Source organism: Emydura macquarii, unplaced genomic scaffold, assembly GCF_026122565.2.
Source record: "Emydura macquarii macquarii isolate MOO-44397 ecotype Brisbane River unplaced genomic scaffold, CSIRO-AGI_Emac_v2 contig_1300, whole genome shotgun sequence".
In the NCBI taxonomy this organism is placed as follows: Eukaryota; Metazoa; Chordata; order Testudines; family Chelidae; genus Emydura; species Emydura macquarii.
Genome location: NW_027131437.1, coordinates 1624804 through 1644165, shown reverse-complemented (window position 1 = coordinate 1644165; position 19362 = coordinate 1624804). Strand labels below are relative to the sequence as shown.

At 59.1% G+C, this 19362-nt stretch overlaps 1 protein-coding gene across 1 annotated transcript; it reads right to left on the bottom strand.

The window, feature by feature from the left end:
• Window positions 1–6171: 6171 nt before the first annotated feature.
• ATRAID (all-trans retinoic acid induced differentiation factor) lies at window positions 6172–12968 on the bottom strand. The gene is made up of 7 exons (XM_067550521.1): window positions 12764–12968; window positions 12506–12633; window positions 11367–11438; window positions 9299–9370; window positions 8843–8964; window positions 8261–8361; window positions 6172–7684 (listed from the first exon to the last, which is right to left on the bottom strand). Exons 1-7 carry the CDS (start codon window positions 12887–12889, stop codon window positions 7580–7582), a joined length of 726 nt encoding a protein of 241 aa, XP_067406622.1. The 5' UTR covers window positions 12890–12968; the 3' UTR covers window positions 6172–7579.
• Window positions 12969–19362: the final 6394 nt, after the last annotated feature.

Below are 19362 nucleotides of genomic sequence, written 5' to 3'. Positions count from 1 at the left end.
AACTTATCACCCTCCTCTGTATGACAAACCTTGCATGCACTTGGAATCTGTCCCCAGCGCACCGCCGGGCTTCCCTTCACCAGACGAAACAAACCCGGGTGTCAGGCGGGCTGGCCTGAGTGGGGGGGCATTTAGTAATTGTGGGACATCAGTGTGGCAGGATCGTGATAATGCGTGTGAGATACACCATGTCAGGTGCTGTTAGCAGGGATATATCGTGCTGAGTAAGGTACTGACACTCGTGTTCATGTGTTATAGGTGAAATGGAAGCTATGGCTCTATTGCTATTTCTGTATGTCAGTTTGGGCTGGCTGGGACACACCCCGGACAGAGGTGGCAGGACAATAGCCTGTTTAATGGCCCATTGAGACACTCACAGAGGCAAGGGGCCCAGGAAGAAACCCCAGGCAGACCTGAAGAGTTACCAGGATTGGCCCATGTGACTCTGGACTCCATTTTAGTTCTTGTGACTTTCCACAGGCTGCATGGCCCGGGACAGAGGGTTTATAAGATCAAACTACAGGATCCTTTTGTCTTTGTTCCTGTCCAGCTGCAGACACACACCTGCCTCTGGATCTATTCATTGTGCAACTGAACCGAAGGATTTAGACCCATCCAGGTACTGGATGTGAACCAGAGGAACTCCACAATTCTCCACAAAGCTGCAACTCCACAATTCTCCCAGAAACCTGATGTCTATGGACTTTTAATCATGTGTATGTATCTGATTTGCTCTAATCCTTTAACATTTCTTTCATGGTTTATTTCTTTCTTTTTACAATAAACCTTTAGTTTAGTTACTGAAGGATTGGCTGGCAGCGTGGGATTTTAGATAAGATCCAAACTCATATTGCTCTGGTGCTGTGGCTGACCCCTTGGGGTCAGAGAAAACCTTTCTAGTAAAGAGCAGAGAGTTCTAGTAACTGGTCTCTTTACTGGACCTGGTGCTGATTTGGGAGCCAGGAACTGAAATGCAGTAAAGGGGGCTGTGGGCATTTGTGGACTGGCTTCTTGATAACCGGTGTGGGAAAATCAGAAGCAGTTTGTGGCTGGTTGTGAAGTCTGACTTCAGTGTCACCCACCAGCGCAGGGAGAATCTGCTCTCCTTTTGCAGCCTGCCCTGACCTCGGCATTACCAGGTGGCTGCCCTGGGCACGGACGGGTCACACCAGGGTTTTCAATTTCTCCTCATAGGCCACGTTTTCGAGACCTTTAATCCTGTTTGTTGCTCTTCCTCTGGACTTACTCCAACTTCTCCACGTCTTTCCTGAAATGTGGTGCCCAGAACTGCATGCAATACTCCAGCGGAGGCCTTATCAGCGCGGCGTAGTGTGGAAGAATCACTTCTCATGCCTCGCTTGCCACGCTCCTGCTAATACATCCCAGAATGAGGTTTGCTCTTTTTGCAACAGTGTCTTTAGTTTACGACCCGCTGTGATCCCCAGATCCCTTTGCACAGCACCCCTTCCTAGGCAGTCATTTCCCGGTTTGTATGGTTTGCCTGTGCATGCTGGTTTTTTTCTTGTTGTTTATGGCAAAGGTTTTGTCATGCACAGCCAAACATAACCAATCTACCAGGCAAAAAACCAAGACAATTAAACTGGAGGAGGAGGAAAGCTGCAAGAAGCCGACTCTCTCTTTCTTTGCTTGACCGACTGCCAGGGGAAAGAGCAAACAGGCCCCCAACACCACAGATTATGCAGTCGAGTGCTGTTCTACCTTGCACCACAAGCCGGGGCCAGAATGCCCAGCAGCCCCAAAGTGAGCCAGCGTTTTCAGACAGGCCATCTTCCAACGGGCATGGCAAGAGCCCCCGGGGACAGTGGGAGAGGCTACCAAAGCAGAAAGTGCAGTAATCGTGGGTGATGTCAACTAGCCGCCTATTGACTGAGTCAATGTTATCCCAGGGCGGGGTGCAGAGAGAACATTTCCAGACCCGTTAATGACAGCTTCTTGGAGCAGCTGGTCCTGGGACCCACACGTGGAGAGGCAATTCCTGCGTTAGTCTAAGCGAAGCACAAGACGTGCTCCAAAGGGTGATTATAACGGAACCACTGGGTAAAAGCAACCATCACAGACGGGGGTTTTCACCTTCGTCTGCAGCGTGGGGCACGGGGCACGTGCTGGTGGAGTCTCTGTACCTTGAACTCTTTACATCATTAGCTGAGAACGTCACTAACTCGGTCACAGGGCAGGGTCTATGACAGGAGTGGGGGTGAGGGTCTGTGGCCTGCCTTGTGCAGGAGGTCAGATTAGATGCTCATAACGGTCCCTTCTGACCTGTGAGTCCGTACGTTTAACCTCACTGTGGTGTGATACTACAAAACCGCCACCACGGCAACGTTTCGTTAGAAAAGGGGAACGCTGCACAGCTCGGGAATTCAGAGGCGCTCTCGAGAAGGTGTAAACGGGGACGATTCACATCGAACACTGGAATAGCACCGGCTCAGGCGCAATGCGTGCCCACGTCAGGAAAGACACCAAGGGGCCAAACAAGGCCCCCTTGGCTGCAGAGCGGACTGGGAGAGGCCGTTGGAGGCTGAAAGGCGCCGTTTCAATCCGGCAGTCGGAACGGAAGGAGGAACGCAAACGCGGGCAGGGCCGTGTGGGGCAGGACGCGGCAGGCAGGACGGAACTTGCTAAAGATGCACAAACGAACCGTTCGGATTCTTGTAAGTCCATCGCAGGCGGGCAGACGTCCGGCCGGCGGTGGGCCCACTGGGTGAGAAAGGTGCTAGAGGAAGACCGGGCCGTTCCCGGGAAGCTAAGTGAATCCATTGCAGAGGACGCGGGGCAGATCGCAGGTGGAGTCCCACAGCGATGCAACGAATACGTTAAACGGTAATAATCACTGGGACCGTGGCTCCGCCCCTGCTCTCCCCCTGCTAAGTGCCGGCCCCGCCTCCTCCTCCTGCTGGTGCTCCTCCGCTCCCACTGCCCTTCGGCGCTTGCAGCCCAGAGGAGCAGCAAGCACAGGGGGCAGGACCCAGCAGCTGGGCCGGAGCAGGTCAGTTCAGGTGCCTGGGGGGAAGCCTGGGCCTTCCACCTGCCCTGGGTGGCTACAGGGGGACTGAGGCAAATTTTGGGGGCTCCAGCCTCACCCCGCCCCTGCCTGCCGCGGTTCTGAACCAGGCTCAGCGGCTCCTCTGCAGAAAGGGACATGGGGCAGCAGGAGCATCCAGAGCCAGCACCATAAGGGGAGCAGGAACCGCCCTAAGAAAAAGCCTCCACCGGCCCCGGCCCCCTGCTCTGCCACCGAGTCCTGGGTGCCCTTGGGCAAGTCACTCAGACTCTGTGCCTCAGTTCTCCTGCCCGGGAAATGGGGCTGGTGGCGCTGTGCGAGCTCACACAGATCTGGGAGGAGGAGGATGCTGACGCTTGGGAAAGTGCTGGGCTCACGGGGGAAGGGCACAGGATATGAGCACCACGGTTTGGTATGGGGCCCAGGTGGGAAGAAAAGATTTCCCCCAAGTCACCGAAGAAATCCATTGTCCGGGGTAATGCTCTGCCAAAGTGAATGGGGCAGAGAGTTTTCTCCGGGTGGCCAGCCCGCCGACCCTGCACCAACCACCCCAGTGCTGCCCCCTCACCGCTCTTCCCAGGACGGAGAGGCAGAGAAACGTCCCACTCCCACTCCGTGGTGAGGCTGTGCTGGACGCTGGTGGACACAGAGGTTGCGGCGCATCCCCGGCGATGGCTCGGGAACACACCTACCGCCCAGTGCACTTGAGGAGCCGGGGGGGTTCTCGATGTCCCGCCCTAATTCACAGCCCTGGGTGCACAGGCTGGGACGCGCCTGCCCCTGGGGCAGCTCTAGACGTGGAGTGCGAGGGGCAGCAGCTCCAGAAACGCATCCGCTGGCGCCCTCGCCTGCCTCCCCGACCTTTTCCAAGGCAGCCCGGGGCTAGGGGGCTGGCCCCTGCGGAGGGCAGATGGCAGGGAAGCCCGGCACGGACTGGGCCCAGAAGGTAGGCGGCTGCAGCAGTTGCTGAAGGGCTGGGCTCCGCTCTGCTTTGACCCTTTCTGCAGCTGCAGCCAGCCCCATGCCCAGCCCCTGGGCTCGGTTGCTGGCCCCCACGCACAGGGCTGCACGGCTCGCCCCTCGCAGGGCTGACAGGGAGGCTCAGGCAGTGCTCGGGGCAGGGACCCCTCCACTCTCAGCCCAGGAGCACCTTAGCCGGGGCATGGACGGAGCCTTTCCGTCGCTGCCCTCCTACCCCCAGCACCGCTGGCAGGGGGTGGGCAAAGCCCGCTGGTGCTGTTCCCTGTCCAGCAACTTCCTTTCTGACCCCTGCATCTGCCTGACCCAGGTGCAGGCTACAGCCCTCCCGTAAGGGTCCCAGAGACACCCCCCCGCCCCCGGTCAGTTCCAGCCTGACACACGTCATTACCTTGCCCAGCTCCAGGGAATCCTGGGAACGGCCTCAAAGGACCTTCCGTGCCTTCCAGGGTCCCACAGCCCCAGCTTTCTCTGGGGACCTCCCTTGTGCACCCCACAGGGGAGCAGGCCCAGGTTCTACCCTGGGTGCTTGGTGCCGAAATGTCCCTGAGCAGGTGCCAGACAGCAGCACTTTCATAGACTCATAGCAGAAGGGGGCTGGCAGTGACCACAGGAGGTACCTAGTGCACCCCCCCTGCTCAAAGCAGGACCAACCCCAATGAAACCATCCCAGCCAGGCCTTAAAAACCTCTAAGGATGGAGACTCCCCCACCTCCCTAGGTAACCCATTCCAGTGCTTCACCACCCTCCTAGGGAAAACTTTTTCCTAAGTCCAATCTAGACCTCCCGCCCTGCAACTTGAGACCGTTGCTCCTTGTTCTGTCATCTGCCACCACCGAGAACAGCCTAGCCCCATCCTCCCTGGAACCCCCTTTCAGGTAGTTGAAGGCTGCTATCAAATCCCCCCATTTGTCTCTTCTGTAGACTGAACAAGCCCAGTTCCCTCAGCCTCTCGTCATAAGTCCTGTGCTCCAGCCCCCTCATCATTTTTGTTGCCCTCCTCTGGACTCTCTCCAACTTGTATACATCCTTTTTGTAGTGGGGGGCCCAAAACTGGACACAGTATTCTAAATGCGGCCTCATCAATGCCGAATAGAGGGGAATAATCACTTCCCGTGACCTGCTGGCAATGCCCCTCCTAATGCAGCCCAATATGCTATTAGCCTTCTTGACAACCAGGGCACACTGCTGACTCATATCCAGCTTTTTATCCACTGTTACCCCCAGGTCCTTTTCTGCAGAACTGCTGCCTAGCTCATCGATCCCCAGTCTATAGCTGTGCATGGGATTCTTCTGTCCTAAGTGCAGGACTCTGCACTTGTCCTTGTTGAACCTCATCAGATTTCTTTTGGCCCAATCTTCAATTTCTCTCGGTCACTCTGTATCCTATCCCTGCCCTCCACTGTATCTACCACTCCCCACAGCTTAGTGTCATCTGCAAACTTGCTGAGGGTGCAATCTACCCCATCCTCCAGATCATTAATGAAGACACTGACAAAACTCTGTCCTGCAATTCTCATGTCTTGAGGCTTCTAAGTAGCACCAGAACCCAGGATGAGCATTTTCTCTCCTGAAACAGGATAGCAGCTGGGGGCAATTCCCAACAGGAAATGGCAGCTAAGCCCCACAACCTCCCCATGGAATATCCCTCAGACCTTTGCTCACTTCCATCTGCTGGGAAGGGTCTGGCCAGAGGATGCTCTGCCCCACAGACCCACGCAGCTCCCATGGCAACACATCACTCCCCCACACCCTTTGCCCAGCAGGAACGGGACACGGACCTGGCTAGACAGAGAGCAAGACCTACGGCACTGCCCTGCCCTCTTGCTGCTGTGTGGTCCTCTGCTGCCCACAGCACCTGGCCAGCGCTGGCATCACACTGCGTTGTATTGAAACCCATCCCAGCCCCTGCATGGCCCCTGGGAAGAGCAGCCACTAGGCACAGAGGCCCCAGCAGCAGGCTCTGCCCCCCAGGAAGGGCAGGCCAGAACCAGGGCATGCAGGGCATGCAGACCTCAGCCTGGGGCACGGGGCAGGTCCCATCGCTCCCCTACTTCCAGCAGAATGTTCCCCAGCAGCGAGGGCCGGGCCAAGGTGACTGACAGAGGCTGGCTCCAGGTCAGCGGGGCTGTCGCACAATGGAACGGGCATGATGTGTTGGGAACCCCGTCACGTTTCCCTCCCCGCTGCATTGCAGCCCAGGGCAGGAGAAGGGCTTCCGTTTGCTCCCAGAGCTGCTCTGCGCTTACAGGCGCTTCCCTGAAGATGCTACCTCGCCCACAGGAGAGGAGGGCTTCTCCCGGCCCCGCAGAGGGGACTTTTCCCCTCGACCCAGCACTGGCTGCACCGGCTGTTAGGTCAGTTTAACGCCCTCCCTAGGGGGTGAAGTGGATTTTTCACATCCCCCCCAGCGACGTAGTTATACCAACCCAATTTCCTAGCGCAAACCTGGCCCGAGACATAGGTGCGTGTCCACCTGCCCGTGCGAGTGGAACGGGGTCCGTAAGGCACTGCTTGATACTGACCCATCTCAACAAGGGGGCCAGAGAGACCATGCCAGTTCCACTGACGCAGGGGTTTCCCCGCCTCTCAGCAGAAACCCCAACTTGAGAACAAAGGACCGGGGGGCAAAGGGGAGCCCAGGAGTGGGGGGGGGGGCTCTCAGCCGGGAGCGGACGAAGGAAGGCAGGCAGAGACAAAGACAGCACATGAAAACATGGTTCAGGACAGCCCAGCCGGCCTTTAATCTTCATTTCTCCAGGCTAACCACGGCCAGGTGACTCCTTCACCCCACCCCGACACTGCCGCCTGCGTCACTGCAGAGACTTGGTGAGGGGCTTGAACCTCCGCACAGCAGCCAGGGCTCCCGCAGGGTCCGTCTCAGCTGGGTTCGCTGAGCGGAGCTCACGGGCTGGAGGGGAGCTGCAGCCCGAGATCCGGTCTCAGGAGGCGGTGACGCCGCTTGGCTATCTTTGGAGAAGAGCGAGACCCCTCGGGGGCCTGGCCCACTGATGGGGCCTCCCAGAGGCTGTTCCAAGCTGGCAGCGTAACAACCACCCTGCGGGTCCGTGACTTGGGGGGGGGGGGGGGTGGTCAGACTCCAGCAGGGCCCTTGCAGGGCAGCGGCCCTGCCCTGCTCAGAGCTCTGCAGGGTGAGCGGGTGGCAGCCCGGCCGCAGGATGTGATGTGCAGCCCCACACAGAGCACACGGCAGGAGTCAAAGCCTAGACCCAAGCAGTGAGGTTAGGGGAGGGGGAGCCCTAGGTTGGCTGAGCCTGGGAAGGGGCTAGGTGGGGGGGAGGCCTGCAGTGCAGGTCTGGAATTGCCCAGGCTAGGGGCTCTCTCTCCAGGACTGAGCTTTGCCTGGGGCCGGAGGGGCAGTGGGCAGAGAAGGGCTGGACTGTACCAGGAGTGCTGCATCCTGTGCCCCCCAGAGCCCATCACAGGGTGAATCTAGGGGGCGGGGCCAGGCGGGGCAGCACACCGAGCGCTATGGCTGGGGGAGAAGCCCCACGGCAGGGCCCCTCCTGCCCACTCTCCAGGTTCAGCCCTTTTCCTGCCATCGGGGCTGGCCGGGGGTCAGGAGGCCTTGGCTTTCCGGCGCTGGCTGCCCCAGGCCAGGAGGGCCAGGGCGGCTGTCACGGCTCCCAGGATCCCGTAGAAGAGCAGCATGGGGAAGGTGCCCTGCAAAGTGAAGCCGACACGTGAGAACTGTTGCCAGTATCGGGGGGGACGACAGGATACGTCTCCCTCCCGCCCAGCGGCTACGTCCTCCTCCTCCTCGTGCCGGGGCTACAGAGAGCCGGCAGCCACCCCCGGCTCACATATGTCACTGCCACTGGGCGCCCCTCGGTGCGACCCAGAGATGCGGCACTGCAGCCTGGCTCCCTTCTCGAGCTGCAGCTGCTCACGCTCCCAGCTTGGGAAGCGTCCGCTTCGATCCCCGGGGCAGCAGCCAAGCGAGCAGATGGTGGGAGCCCTGCAGCTGCCTGGACAGTGGCCACGGCCAGCCTGAGGCCAGCCTTCCCCCTGGGGAAGCAAGAGAAACTCAGCGGCCAGAACCCCCTGCGCCCCGACCACTGGGGATGCTCCTGACGGGGGAAGAGAGCCAGATGCTGAAGGGGAGAAACTGGAAGGCCCCAGCACCGGGAGATCCCAGCACTGCCACCCCCTTGGCCGCCATGAGACCCGTCGCCCCCGAAGCAGACAGAGCAGCCAGCCGCGGCATGCTGGCTTCCATCTGCACCCCCAGCTCCTCACCTTGCGCAGACACTTGTAGCCGTGGTAGTTCCCTGAGCACAGGCACTGGAAGAGGCCAGGACCGTCAGGGGTGCAGAGGGAGTTCTCTGGGCACAGCCAGGCTGAGCGGAAGCAGACGGGAGACCAGGTCAGATCTGGGGCTGGCCCCAGACCCCCGCCCTGCCCTGTATGTCCTCCCACCGCAGCGGCAGAAAGCCAGGCAGGGCAGACGGCGGAGGAGAGCACCGCTCCTGGGGCTGGCACCGCTCAAAGACGCGCTGCCGGGCGTTGTGGCTACCAGGCCGAGCGGGGGAGTCTGTGTCTCAGTGCAGTTGAGGGGGCAGGGCTGGGAGCACAGGCCCAGACTGGTGGGAAGGCAGAGCCTGGCCGGGCGCGGGAGCCTGGGGGTTGGGAGCTGTATCTCTCTTGCATGTTTGGCTACAGGTGCAGGCGGGGGAGCACGGCCCTGGGCCCCTGCTGGGAACCTGCCCCTGGTGCCTCCCAGCGTGGGCTCTTCTCAGCCTGGGGCCGGAGGGGAGCTGTCATGGGGGCCCTCACCCCGACCCACCAAGGGCCCCTCCCTTCCCCTCCACCCCACTGTACCGAGCTCCCCCGAGCTGTTGCAGGGGTTCCTCTGCCCCTGGCAGGTTCTGCTGTCCCCATGGGTTGTGATGCGGTCCCAGGCCAAGTCACCTCCAGGGCACTCCAGGGCGAGTGGCAGAGACCTGCCGAGGGAGACACATCAGAGCCGGAGGGCAGAGCACCCTGCCAAATGCTAGCAGCAAACAGGGCGCCCGAGCGGGATGGAGGCTCGGGGTGGGTCCCTCCGCCCCACACTGGAGACCCCACTGACTCCCCTGGAATCCACAGCTCGCCCCGCACAGGGAGCCATAGGTGTGTAGAGTCAGCCGCTCCCTTCGCACCCAGGTGCCCCACGTCCTCTTGCTTCAGGTGCCGCCGCTGAGCCCCTGACCCCGCTGCCACGGAGTTCCCATTCCCGCCCCCTTCTCCTCCCAGCAGCACAGCCCGGTCCCTCCCGGACCCCGGCCCGGCACTCACACACTCTGCAGCCTGGTGAAGCCCCGGAAGGAGGTGTTGGGGACATTCTCCAGTGGGTTCTCGGTCAGATCACTGCAGACAGACAGATCCGGCAGCATTAGCCCTCTGTTCTCCCCGCTGCGCCCCAGGGCCCGTGGCAGCACCTTGGGAAAACAGTGCACGCCCGGACCCTTCCCTGCCGAGGACGAGCGTGTCTCTGGGGCTGCCTCCCGGAGGCTATGAAATTCAAACTAGGCTGGGCCGACTTATAAAATTAAGCTACCGAACAGCACTAAAGCAGCACACTGCAGAAGGGGAGCGGTGGCTGGAACCCCTCTTTGAAAAGAAGGGATTGCTTCTCATCGCATCACACCTGTGCTGCTGCTTTCTCCCTGACACTCGGCTGGTATTTGACCAGGGTAACTGCCATTCCGGCCATTAGCGGCCCCTCTGGTCTGACCAGCCTCCTAATGCAATGAGCTTCTGTCATTAACTCGCCTGTACCTCAGCAGCACCGTGTTTTTCAAGGGCACCTGTGTGTTCTGTGGGCACCGCTCAGGCACTATTCAGTTCTCATCTCAGCAAAGCCCAGCCCGCTGTTGTTAGGAAAGGGGGGAACTTTGTGACCAACAAGTAAGTGCTGGATTGTTAATTACGCAGAGTCCAGGTGGCAAGACATGTCAGTCCTTCCCCCATTGGTGGTTTGGATTTCCTTTGTTCTCTCCTGTCATTCCCACAGACACTCTGACAACACTGAATGTAAGAGTATAAAGAGGGAAGCAAGAACCCCAGTAGCAAGTGCGCTTCAAGACTGAGAAACCATCCCAGACACAGACGGTCACCTCGCCCAGCTTTCTCCCGAGACGACGGATCCAAGCTCTCGGAGACGCTGTCAAGAACTGAAACCACCGCCTCTTGCCTGCACTGGTGAGGAAAACTGCTTGTGCAGCAAATATATTCTGGACTTTTGGTCTGGGGGCTCATTTTATAAGTGCCGTAATTAAAGCCTGTCTGTTATTACTGGGTGAGTGTCATGTCAATTCCTGAACACACGAATATCAGATCCCAGTTGGTCTGGTAACACTCCCTTCCCCTGGGCCTCGGGACCCAGCTCTGCCACTGCCCTGTTGTGAGACCCTGGGTAAGTCTCTGCCCTGCCGGGGCCTGCCTTGTCTCCCCTCCCAGCCCCACCTGTTCTAGTCCAACTGGCAGCTCTTTGGGCCAGGGACCGTTTCTCCCAGTGAGAGCAGCGCTCGGCAGCACGGGACCCGGACCTTCCCTCTAGGCCCCAGAGTGACGCTGTAAGAAGGATCCCCCAGCATCCCCTGCCCTGACTCCTGCATCCAGGCCGAGGCGCTGCAGGCACCTGCAGAGTTCATGTTCTCCTGAACGAACGGGAGGGACCGTAATCAGCACCCTAACGACACCCCCGAGGGCACCAGCCCAGTGCAGCTGCCACACCAAGGAGCAAAGAACTTCAGAGCATCCAGCCGAGGCAGGAGGAAAGGGGCTTCAGGCAGAATGCTATTCCTCCCGCAGGGAGAGGGGCCTGGCGGAGGGAGCCTCCCGGGGAAGAGCTGGGAATGCTATCCAGAGTCCAGGGGAACCAGCTCTGGGGACAGGACGGGAGCCAGTCGGGCTTTTCCAGCTGCCAAGGAGGAATCTTCCTCTTCTCACTCTTGTTCTGCTGGGAGCCTGGGGGCACAGCCCCTGCCTGTCACATGCAGAGAGCAGGGAGTACAGGCTGGGCAGCACACGGGAGGTGCTGAGCACGGATGGTCGCCAGGCAGGCAGGAGGAGCAGGGGCTCTGCACATCGCAGGCTGCTCAGGTGCCAGTCAGGCCAGCGCAGGCCCCAGCTCTGCTCGCAGACCCTTGCAGCCACCAGGGGAACAGCCCAGGCTCATGCTGAGAGGGGAGGGTGGGGGTGGTGAATGCAGCAGGCCCCGAGCCAGAGGAGCACAGGGGACCTGGGGTTTTCACCCAGCTTCTCCCCAGCCCAGGGGCTCCTCCCCAGAGGCTGAATTCCAAGGCTGTGCTGCAGCACCCCCTGCGGGCAAGGAGTCTGCTCTGCGGAGGGCTCGACTCACATGACAACAGCGGTGCTGGCATCTTGGAACCCAGGACACAGGAGCGGCAGGGAACAGTTGCTCAGATCCAGCCTGCACAGGGACAGAACAGTCAGTCACCAGGAGACAGATGGGTAACAAGCCTCGGTGCACCCCCTGCCCCCACAACTCTTCCCCTCCCCCCTAGCTCCCCACATCATCATCCTAGGCAGGCCCAAAGCCTGACAGTGTCACACTCGGTCCCAGTCAGGCTGGGCCGAGCTCCGGCAGCAATGCTGGACCACACTGGTTCCATGGAGGGCAGGCTCTGGGCTCTCCCCACCTGCACCTGGCTGTTCTTCTGGGGCACAGGGACCAGGCACTGCCACCTCTGTGGGCTGCTCGCCGGCCTCCCAGGAATTCAGCAGGTGTAGGGTGCAAAGCACCTCCCCCACAGTCTGCACTGGCTCCACAGGGTTTCTTGGTGCTGCCTCGCTCCCCCCATGAAGCCCTTTATGGTTTGTCTCCTGAGTAGCTCAGAACCAGCCTCCCTGCTCAGCTCCAGCCCGGCAGCAGACTCACGGGGACCCGGGTACTGCCAACACCTAGAACTTCACCTCTGGGGGCAGATGTGCAGGCTGCCCCATTGCAGACTCCTCAGTCTGACTCAGGACAGCATCTAGTGCAGCCCCAGCTCACAGCAGGACCAACCCCAGCTAAACCATCCCAGCCAGGGCTTGGTCCAGCCAGACCTTAAAAACCTCTAAAGATGGAGGTTCCACCACCTCCCTAGGTAACCCATTCCAGTGCTTCACCACCCGCCTAGGGAAAATGTTTTTCCTAATGTCCAACCTAGACCTCCCCCCTGCAACTTGAGACCGTTGCTCCTTGTTCTGTCATCTGCCACCACTGAGAACAGCCTAGCCCCATCCTCCCTGGAGCACCCGACTCTTACTCAGGGTCCAGCTCTGCCCCCCGCCTAACATTCAGGCCCCCCCTCACCCCCCGCTGGCTTCAGCGACTGGAGGGAGACCCAGGGGCTCAGCCTGTCGGGGCTGGCAGCGCTGTGGGGCAGATCGCGGGGACAGACCCAGCGCACAAGCCCCCAGCCCCGGGGAGGAGGGTCCCGGCCCAGTCCAGCTCCAGAGAAGGTGCCCCACCCCCCGGGCCCCGCCACTCACCCCTGCACATCCTGGGGCGCGGCCCTGCTCAGGCAGCAGCGGCCCTGCAGCACCAAGGCCGGCCTCGAGCCGCAGTAGCCGGCAACCGCCGAGCCGCGCCGCACCGGCCCCGGGCAGCAGCTGCACACCTGCGGGCAGGCAGAGCCGGTCAGCCGGGCCCAGAGCCCCCCAGCCCGGCCCAGAGACCCCCTGCCCTGCCCGGCCCCCCAGCGCCCGCCATCGCCCCGCCCCGCCCCGCCCCGCCCCGCGGGCTCTCACCGAGCTGAGCCGGGCCGCGCCGCCGGGTCCCGGCCAGGCCGCCAGCGCCAGCAGCAGGCGCAGGGCCCAGGCGCGGGGCCGAGACCCGGACTCGAACCCGGACCCGGCCGCCGCCGGCCGCCCCATCCCTCTGCGGTCTCACGTGACAAAGGTCATGTGACTCCAGTGCCACGGGACAGGAGCCTGGCCGGCGCTGCTGCGTCGTCACGTGACAAGGCTCCACCTCCTCGCGGCAGCAGAGCTTCACACGTGACAGGCCGGGCCGCAGCCTCGAGACCGCCCCACGGCGCCCCAGAGCCCCGCCCTACCCCTGCGACCCCGCCCATAGCCACGCCCTCTCCTGTGACTCCTCCCCCCGCCAAGGTCCCGCCCTAGCGTTGCGACCCCGCCCCCTCCCTCAACTGTGACCCCGCCCATAGCCCCGCCCTTCCCCTGTGGCCCCTCCCCCGCCCAGAGCCCCGCCCGCCCCATTTGCGGACCCCCGGCTGCCCGGTCCCCGCAGGTTCGAGGGTCTCTGTGACACGGGGTCGGGCTCCAGTCCCGCACGTGTCCGCGCCCTGCCCTGAGGGACAGGCTGGGCCGGGCAGTTCCGGGAGCTGTGGTGTTCCCTCGGACTGTACGTCGCTGGCGCCGTCTCGCCGCCATCCGGGAGTGCAGACGGATCCTGCCCCAGACGGGGACTCGGGGAGCACGTAAAACCTGCACCTCCTCACCAGCACCTGCAGCTTTCCCCAGACATGGAGCACAGCTGGTGTGACAGCCTGACACAAGCACAGCCGGTGTGACTGCCTGACACCTACTGGGACTGGGGAACACAAAGCCAGGTGTGACAGCCTGACACCTGCCGGGACTGGGGAACACAGCCGGTGTGACAGCCTGATACAAACACAGCCGGTGTGACCACCTGACACCTGCCGGGACTGGGGAACACAGCCGGTGTGACAGCCTGATACAAACACAGCCGGTGTGACCACCTGACACCTGCCGGGACTGGGGAACACACAGCCAGGTGTGACAGCCTGACACCTGCCGGGACTGGCGGTGGACGTGATATACCTTGACTTTAGCAAAGCTTTTGATACGGTTTCTCACAGTATTCTTATCAGCAAGTTAAAGAAGTATGGGTTGGATGAATGGACTATAAAATGGATAGAGAACTGGCTAGAGCATAGGGTCAACGAGCAGTGATCAATGGCTCCATGTCTAGCTGGCAACCGGTCACAAGCGGAGTTCCCCAGGGGTCGGTCCTGGGGTCGGTTTTGTTCAACATCTTTATTAATGATCTGGAGGATGGGGTAGATTGCACCCTCAGCAAGTTTGCGGACGACACTAAGCTGGGGGGAGTGGTAGATACCCTGGAAGGTAGGGATAGGATACAAAGTGACCTAAACAAACTGGAGGATTGGGCCAAAAGAAATCTAATGAGGTTCAACAAAGAAAAGTGCAGAGTCCTCCACTTAGGAAGGAAGAATCCCATGCACAGCTATAGACTGGGGACCGACGAGCTGGGCAGCAGCTCTGCAGAAAAGGACCTGGGGGTATCAGTGGATAAAAAGCTGGATATGAGTCAGCAGTGTGCCCTGGTTGTCAAGAAGGCTAATAGCATATTGGGCTGCATTAGGAGGGGCATTGCCAGCAGGTCACGGGAAGTGATTATTCCCCTCTATTCGGCATTGGTGAGGCCGCATTTAGAATATTGTGTCCAGTTTTGGGCCCCCCACTACAAAAAGGATGTGGACAAGTTGGAGAGAGTGCAGCGGAGGGCAACCAAAATGATTAGGGGGCTGGAGCACAAGACTTATGAGGAGAGGCTGAGGGAACTCAGCTTGTTTAGTCTGCAAAAGAGAAGAGTGAGGGGGGATTTGATAGCGGCCTTTAACTACCTGAAAGGGGGTTCCAGGGAGGATGGGGCTAGGCTGTTCTCGGTGGTGGCAGATGACCGAACAAGGAGCAATGGTCTCAAGTTGCAGGGCGGGAGGTCTAGGTTGGACATTAGGAAAAAGTTTTTTACTAGGAGGGTGGTGAAGCACTGGAATGGGTTACCTAGGGAGGTGGTGGAATCTCCATCCTTAGAGGTTTTTAAGCTGAGGCTTGACAAAGCCCTGGTTGAGATGATATAGCTGAGGTTAGTCCTGCTTTGAGCAGGGGGTTGGACTAGATACCTCCTGAGGTCCCTTCCAACTCTATGATTCTATGATTCTATGATTCTATGATACTATAACACAGCTGGTGTGACAGCCTGACACAAGCACAGCCGGTGTGACAGCCTGACACCTGCTGGGTCTGGGGAACACAGCCGGTGTGACAGCCTGATACAAACACAGCCGGTGTGACAGCCTGACACCTGCTGGGACTGGGGAACAAAGTCAGTGTGACAGCCTGATATAAACACAGCCGGTGTGACAGCCTGACACCTGCCGGGACTGGGGAACACAGCTGGTGTGACAGCCTGATACAAACACAGCCGGTGTGACCGCCTGACACCTGCCGGGACTGGGGAACACAGCTGGTGTGACAGCCTGACACAAACACAGCCGGTGTGACAGCCTGACACAAGCACAGCCGGTGTGACAGCCTGACACCTGCCGGGACTGGGGAACACAGCCAGTGTGACAGCCTGATACAAACACAGCCGGTGTGACCGCCTGACACAAGCACAGCCGGTGTGACAGCCTGACACCTGCTGGGATGGGAAAACACAGCAGGTGTGACAGCCTGACACCTGCCAGGACTGGGGAAAGTACAGCCAGTGTAACAGCCTGACACAAACACAGCAGGTGTGACAGCCTGACACCTGCCAGGATGGGAAAGCACAGTTGGTGTGACAGCCTGACACCTGCCAGGACTGGGGAACACAGCTGGTGTGACAGCCTGATACAAACACAGCCGGTGTGACAGCCTGACACCTGCCGGGAGTCTGACCTGATGCACAATTCGCTGTGCAGCTGCAGGGCAGCGTGACAGACGCGGTACAGCTACTCGCCAGAGGCGCGCAGGAACAAGCAGCACACGCTGAGTTGGACTTGGAGCTCACGGCTCGGGATCCGGTTATTAACTGTGGCTGTGACAATCCAATACATAGTGATGTAACTTGGCCAATGACGGCCCAGGACCCGCCGGGGGTCTCACCACAGGGCCCATAGCAGGGGTACTGGTTAATCCAGTTCACTTTATGCACATTCCTGTGGTGCTAAATGGGTCTGTTTGGTGAATTCAGTTATTGCAAGTGCACCAAAGCGGCTTCCTTTTCTCGGTGCTCCTTGCAACCTGTCAACAAGTAGCGATATTGCTCTGTCAGGGATGGACGATAACACCCAGAACTGATAGACCCCGAGGGGAAAGCGCAGCTTGGACCCCCGGGAATCTTAGGGTCCCCAACAAGGCTATTTGGTTCAGGAACGTCAGCCTGGAATCGAGTAGATGTTTGGAAAATCCGCAAACATCTAAATGACAGGTACAGGAGGAAGACACCCAGGTAGTCAATCCAGTCACAGGAAGAGCAATTTGCTGTTTGTAACATGCACAATGTAACTCAGCTGTTTAACGAGACCCAGCTTAAAACTAATCAGCTGCTCACTGAACCAATGATCAGCAACAGGCCCAATATTTAGGAAGAAATGATCTGCTGTGTGTCCGGAGAGCATGTTGTAAACACACTGACGGATGCGTTGCAGTCTCTGAGATGGGGAAAGGCTCCAGACCCAGCCCAAGAAGAGCAATTGTTGAGCTGGTGTGGCCCTAAACGTTTCCAACGGCTGGGAAAGGAGTGATCCACGTGTTTGGATTCTTGCGAGCATTTGTCTTTGGGAACAAAGAGCCAGATGGGCTGTGACACATCACCCGACCGCCACAATTGTTCACTTCCAAAGGCTGTCTGATGGCACACTCCTTGCGTGTCTCACTCATGTCTCTTTACCGGTGTTCGACCCAGACAAGGATGTATACAGGCAGCTGGCAGCTGTCCACCTAGAAACGTGTCTACAGAGAACACGTCTGTTACGTTAAATCCTTGGAAAGTGCTTGTCCTCAGAGAGACATCAGCAGGGAACACAGAGAGATGCAAACCCAGGACAAGTCTCTATTGAACTACACGAAAACCAGCCAGGACTGGCTGAGCTATCCCCTAATAGTCTAACTCGACTGCTATGGCAACAAGCTAAGCTGTGTTGCGACGGCAACCTAGGCAATAAGGCAAGACACAAAATACACAACAGTGTCAATGTGGTGGGCTCTCGTGTGCCAGCTGAGACCTGGGGCGCGCTGCGGGCGGCCTGTTGCTCTGAGGAAGGGCCTCAGTACCTCTGGAGCAGGGATGTGTCTGAGCCAGACGTGTCGCGGTCGCGTGTGGAGTGCAGGCAGAGTTCCAAGCGAATCGGCGGCGGCATGCCTGGTGCGGCTAAGGGGAGGAGTCAGTTCTGCGGGGTAACGGTTAAAAGAGGCACCACAATGGTGTCAGGTCACAGACCCACAGTTTGTTTTACTCCAGAACAACCTATTTGAGCAGGAAACCAATGCGAGTTCCCCTGTTCCCGCCACTGGAAACATCACCGCCGTCCTGTCTGCCCCAGCCCAGAGGGACTGAACTGGCCTCCCTACCCCCACAGTCCTTGTCTAGACCCCCACTAGGACGGCAGCTGGAAGCATTACTGCCTCCTAAAGCGACCCACCTCCTGCAGAAGACAATGCCCCGGGCAATGGATGGAAGTGATGAGTCTGCAGCAGCCCCCGGGGTAGAAGCTGGCTGACAGGGAAGGGTGGTTGGGACGGAGCCCCCAGGAACAGGGCTCCGGAACCACTTGGGGTGAGGCCAGGCAGGACTCGGCCCCCTGGGTCTCCACACGCCCATGCAGCCACCTCCCAACTCTGGACTCGGCAGGTTCAGCCCCCCTGCTCCTCCTGGACCCCCCTGTGGAGCTCCCTGGATGGGACCCTAGGAGCTCCTACACGCCCCAAAGGGCCGGGCACCCGCCCCGCAGTCAGAAGCGTTTCCCAGCCAGCGCGGGAGTCAGACGGGTTATTGGTTCTCAGGATCACAGTGTAAAGAGACTTTGTTAGCAGACGAATCAAAAGTTACAGCAGTGACCAACTAAGGGGCCTCAGAGCCCACATTCTCGGGCCCAGCTCCCCCAAGAGGCCCCTTAGTTATGGGGGACTGGCCCTTCCAGTCAGCCACCCCCCAGAGCCTGCCCCAGCCCCTCCCCAGCCCTTTGTCTCCTTCCCCGGCAAGGTGTCTACCCCCTCCTCCCCACCCACCGCAACCTGTTACAACCTGGAGCAGCTGGCTGGGCCAGGGCAGAGGAGTCCTGGCTCTTGTCTGCGTAGGTGTGGCTGGGGAAGACCCATCCGCCCCCTAGCGGCCTCTACAACGATCACACCCGGGTCCGATATGGGGAAACTGAGGCACACACACAGCACTCAGAGAAAGCCCAAGAATATCTCCACTTCGGCACAGTAGTCCAAGGGGTTATTTTCATTAGGTTGGGATGCATGCAGTGTAAAATCAACACGTACAGGCAGAGAGTCGCACAGGGACCGGATAACAATACTGTCGAATCTGTATCCAGGGTGCCCATGACAGAAAGGTACCAGGACGCGGAGTATCACCATTACAATACCCTTCTCCCCCGCCAGCGGTGGAAGGTGGTGTTGAAACTGTCCCCACAGGTGACTGACTGTCTACATCCCTACCATTGCCCATTTGCAATCACCGCAGCAAAGGGGGGCTCGGAGCCCCTAGGACTAGCCTGCTTGCTCGCATAGATATCTTTTCCGACCAGTCTAATGGCATGTTTTACGACAGCAGGTTTACAGATTTCTGTTAGCGTCTTTTGGCTGTACTGCAAGAAACCTCCAGGGCACATCCTGTCTGATGAGCTAAGACAAGTCAGCCTGTAGCTGTGCGGGACCTTTTACCTAGAGCAGTGATGAGGAGCTGAAGCATAAAGTCTCTATGTGTCTGTGCCCCGTAGCCAAGAGAAGTCAGGCTGCATGAAGGGGGGGGGGGCTGCCTCAGTTCATGCCCTTGGGAGATTTAACAGGTGTGAGCCGTGCCCAGGAGCTGTGCAAACAAAGAATCAGATGCAGGCTCCTGTTTTATTGTCTAGGTGAGATCGAGATAGAGAGAGATTTCCCTTTACTGTTATGATGACGGTGCAGGCCTGGTTAGTGTGTGTGGCATACGTGAACTCCAGCTTGTGCGTTTCTTAAAGGAACTTGTAACCTTCCCTGAAGCTTGTACTACTGAACCTCAGCATGTCTGGATGAATTCTCTGTGTGTGTGAGTGCGTGCGGAGTGTATGTGCAGGGCAGGAAAAGACGCCAACCTAGACTGCTCTCACAGCACAGAAAGGGAGTAAAGACCCGGACTGCCATCTTGGCCTTGACGGCGAAGAATGCCTATCGACACCCTAAAGTGTAAATAAACAACCCTAAGTGCAGAAGGATCCAGCCTGGGAAGGGACAAAGTTCAGAAATAAGAGAAGAGTCAGGCTTGCAGTTAGCTGGTGATTAACAGCCACACTGACCCGCAGGCAGCATGACACAGCCAGGCCCAGAGACTCACAGGAGAGCAGCAAGTAGCAAAGACGGGTACAAACATG

What these genes read in the sequence shown, in the direction of transcription:
- ATRAID (XM_067550521.1), bottom strand. Translation starts at nt 12,889, where the DNA reads ATGGGGCGGCCGGCGGCGGCCGGGTCCGGGTTCGAGTCCGGGTCTCGG. An exon ending in GCGCCCCAGGATGTGCAGGG is followed by an intron (nt 11,439 to 12,505) that starts GTGAGTGGCGGG and finishes GTCCCTGTGCAG; the next exon opens with GCTGGATCTGAGCAACTGTT. An exon ending in GCTACAAGTGTCTGCGCAAG is followed by an intron (nt 7,685 to 8,260) that starts GTGAGGAGCTGG and finishes TTCACTTTGCAG; the next exon opens with GGCACCTTCCCCATGCTGCT.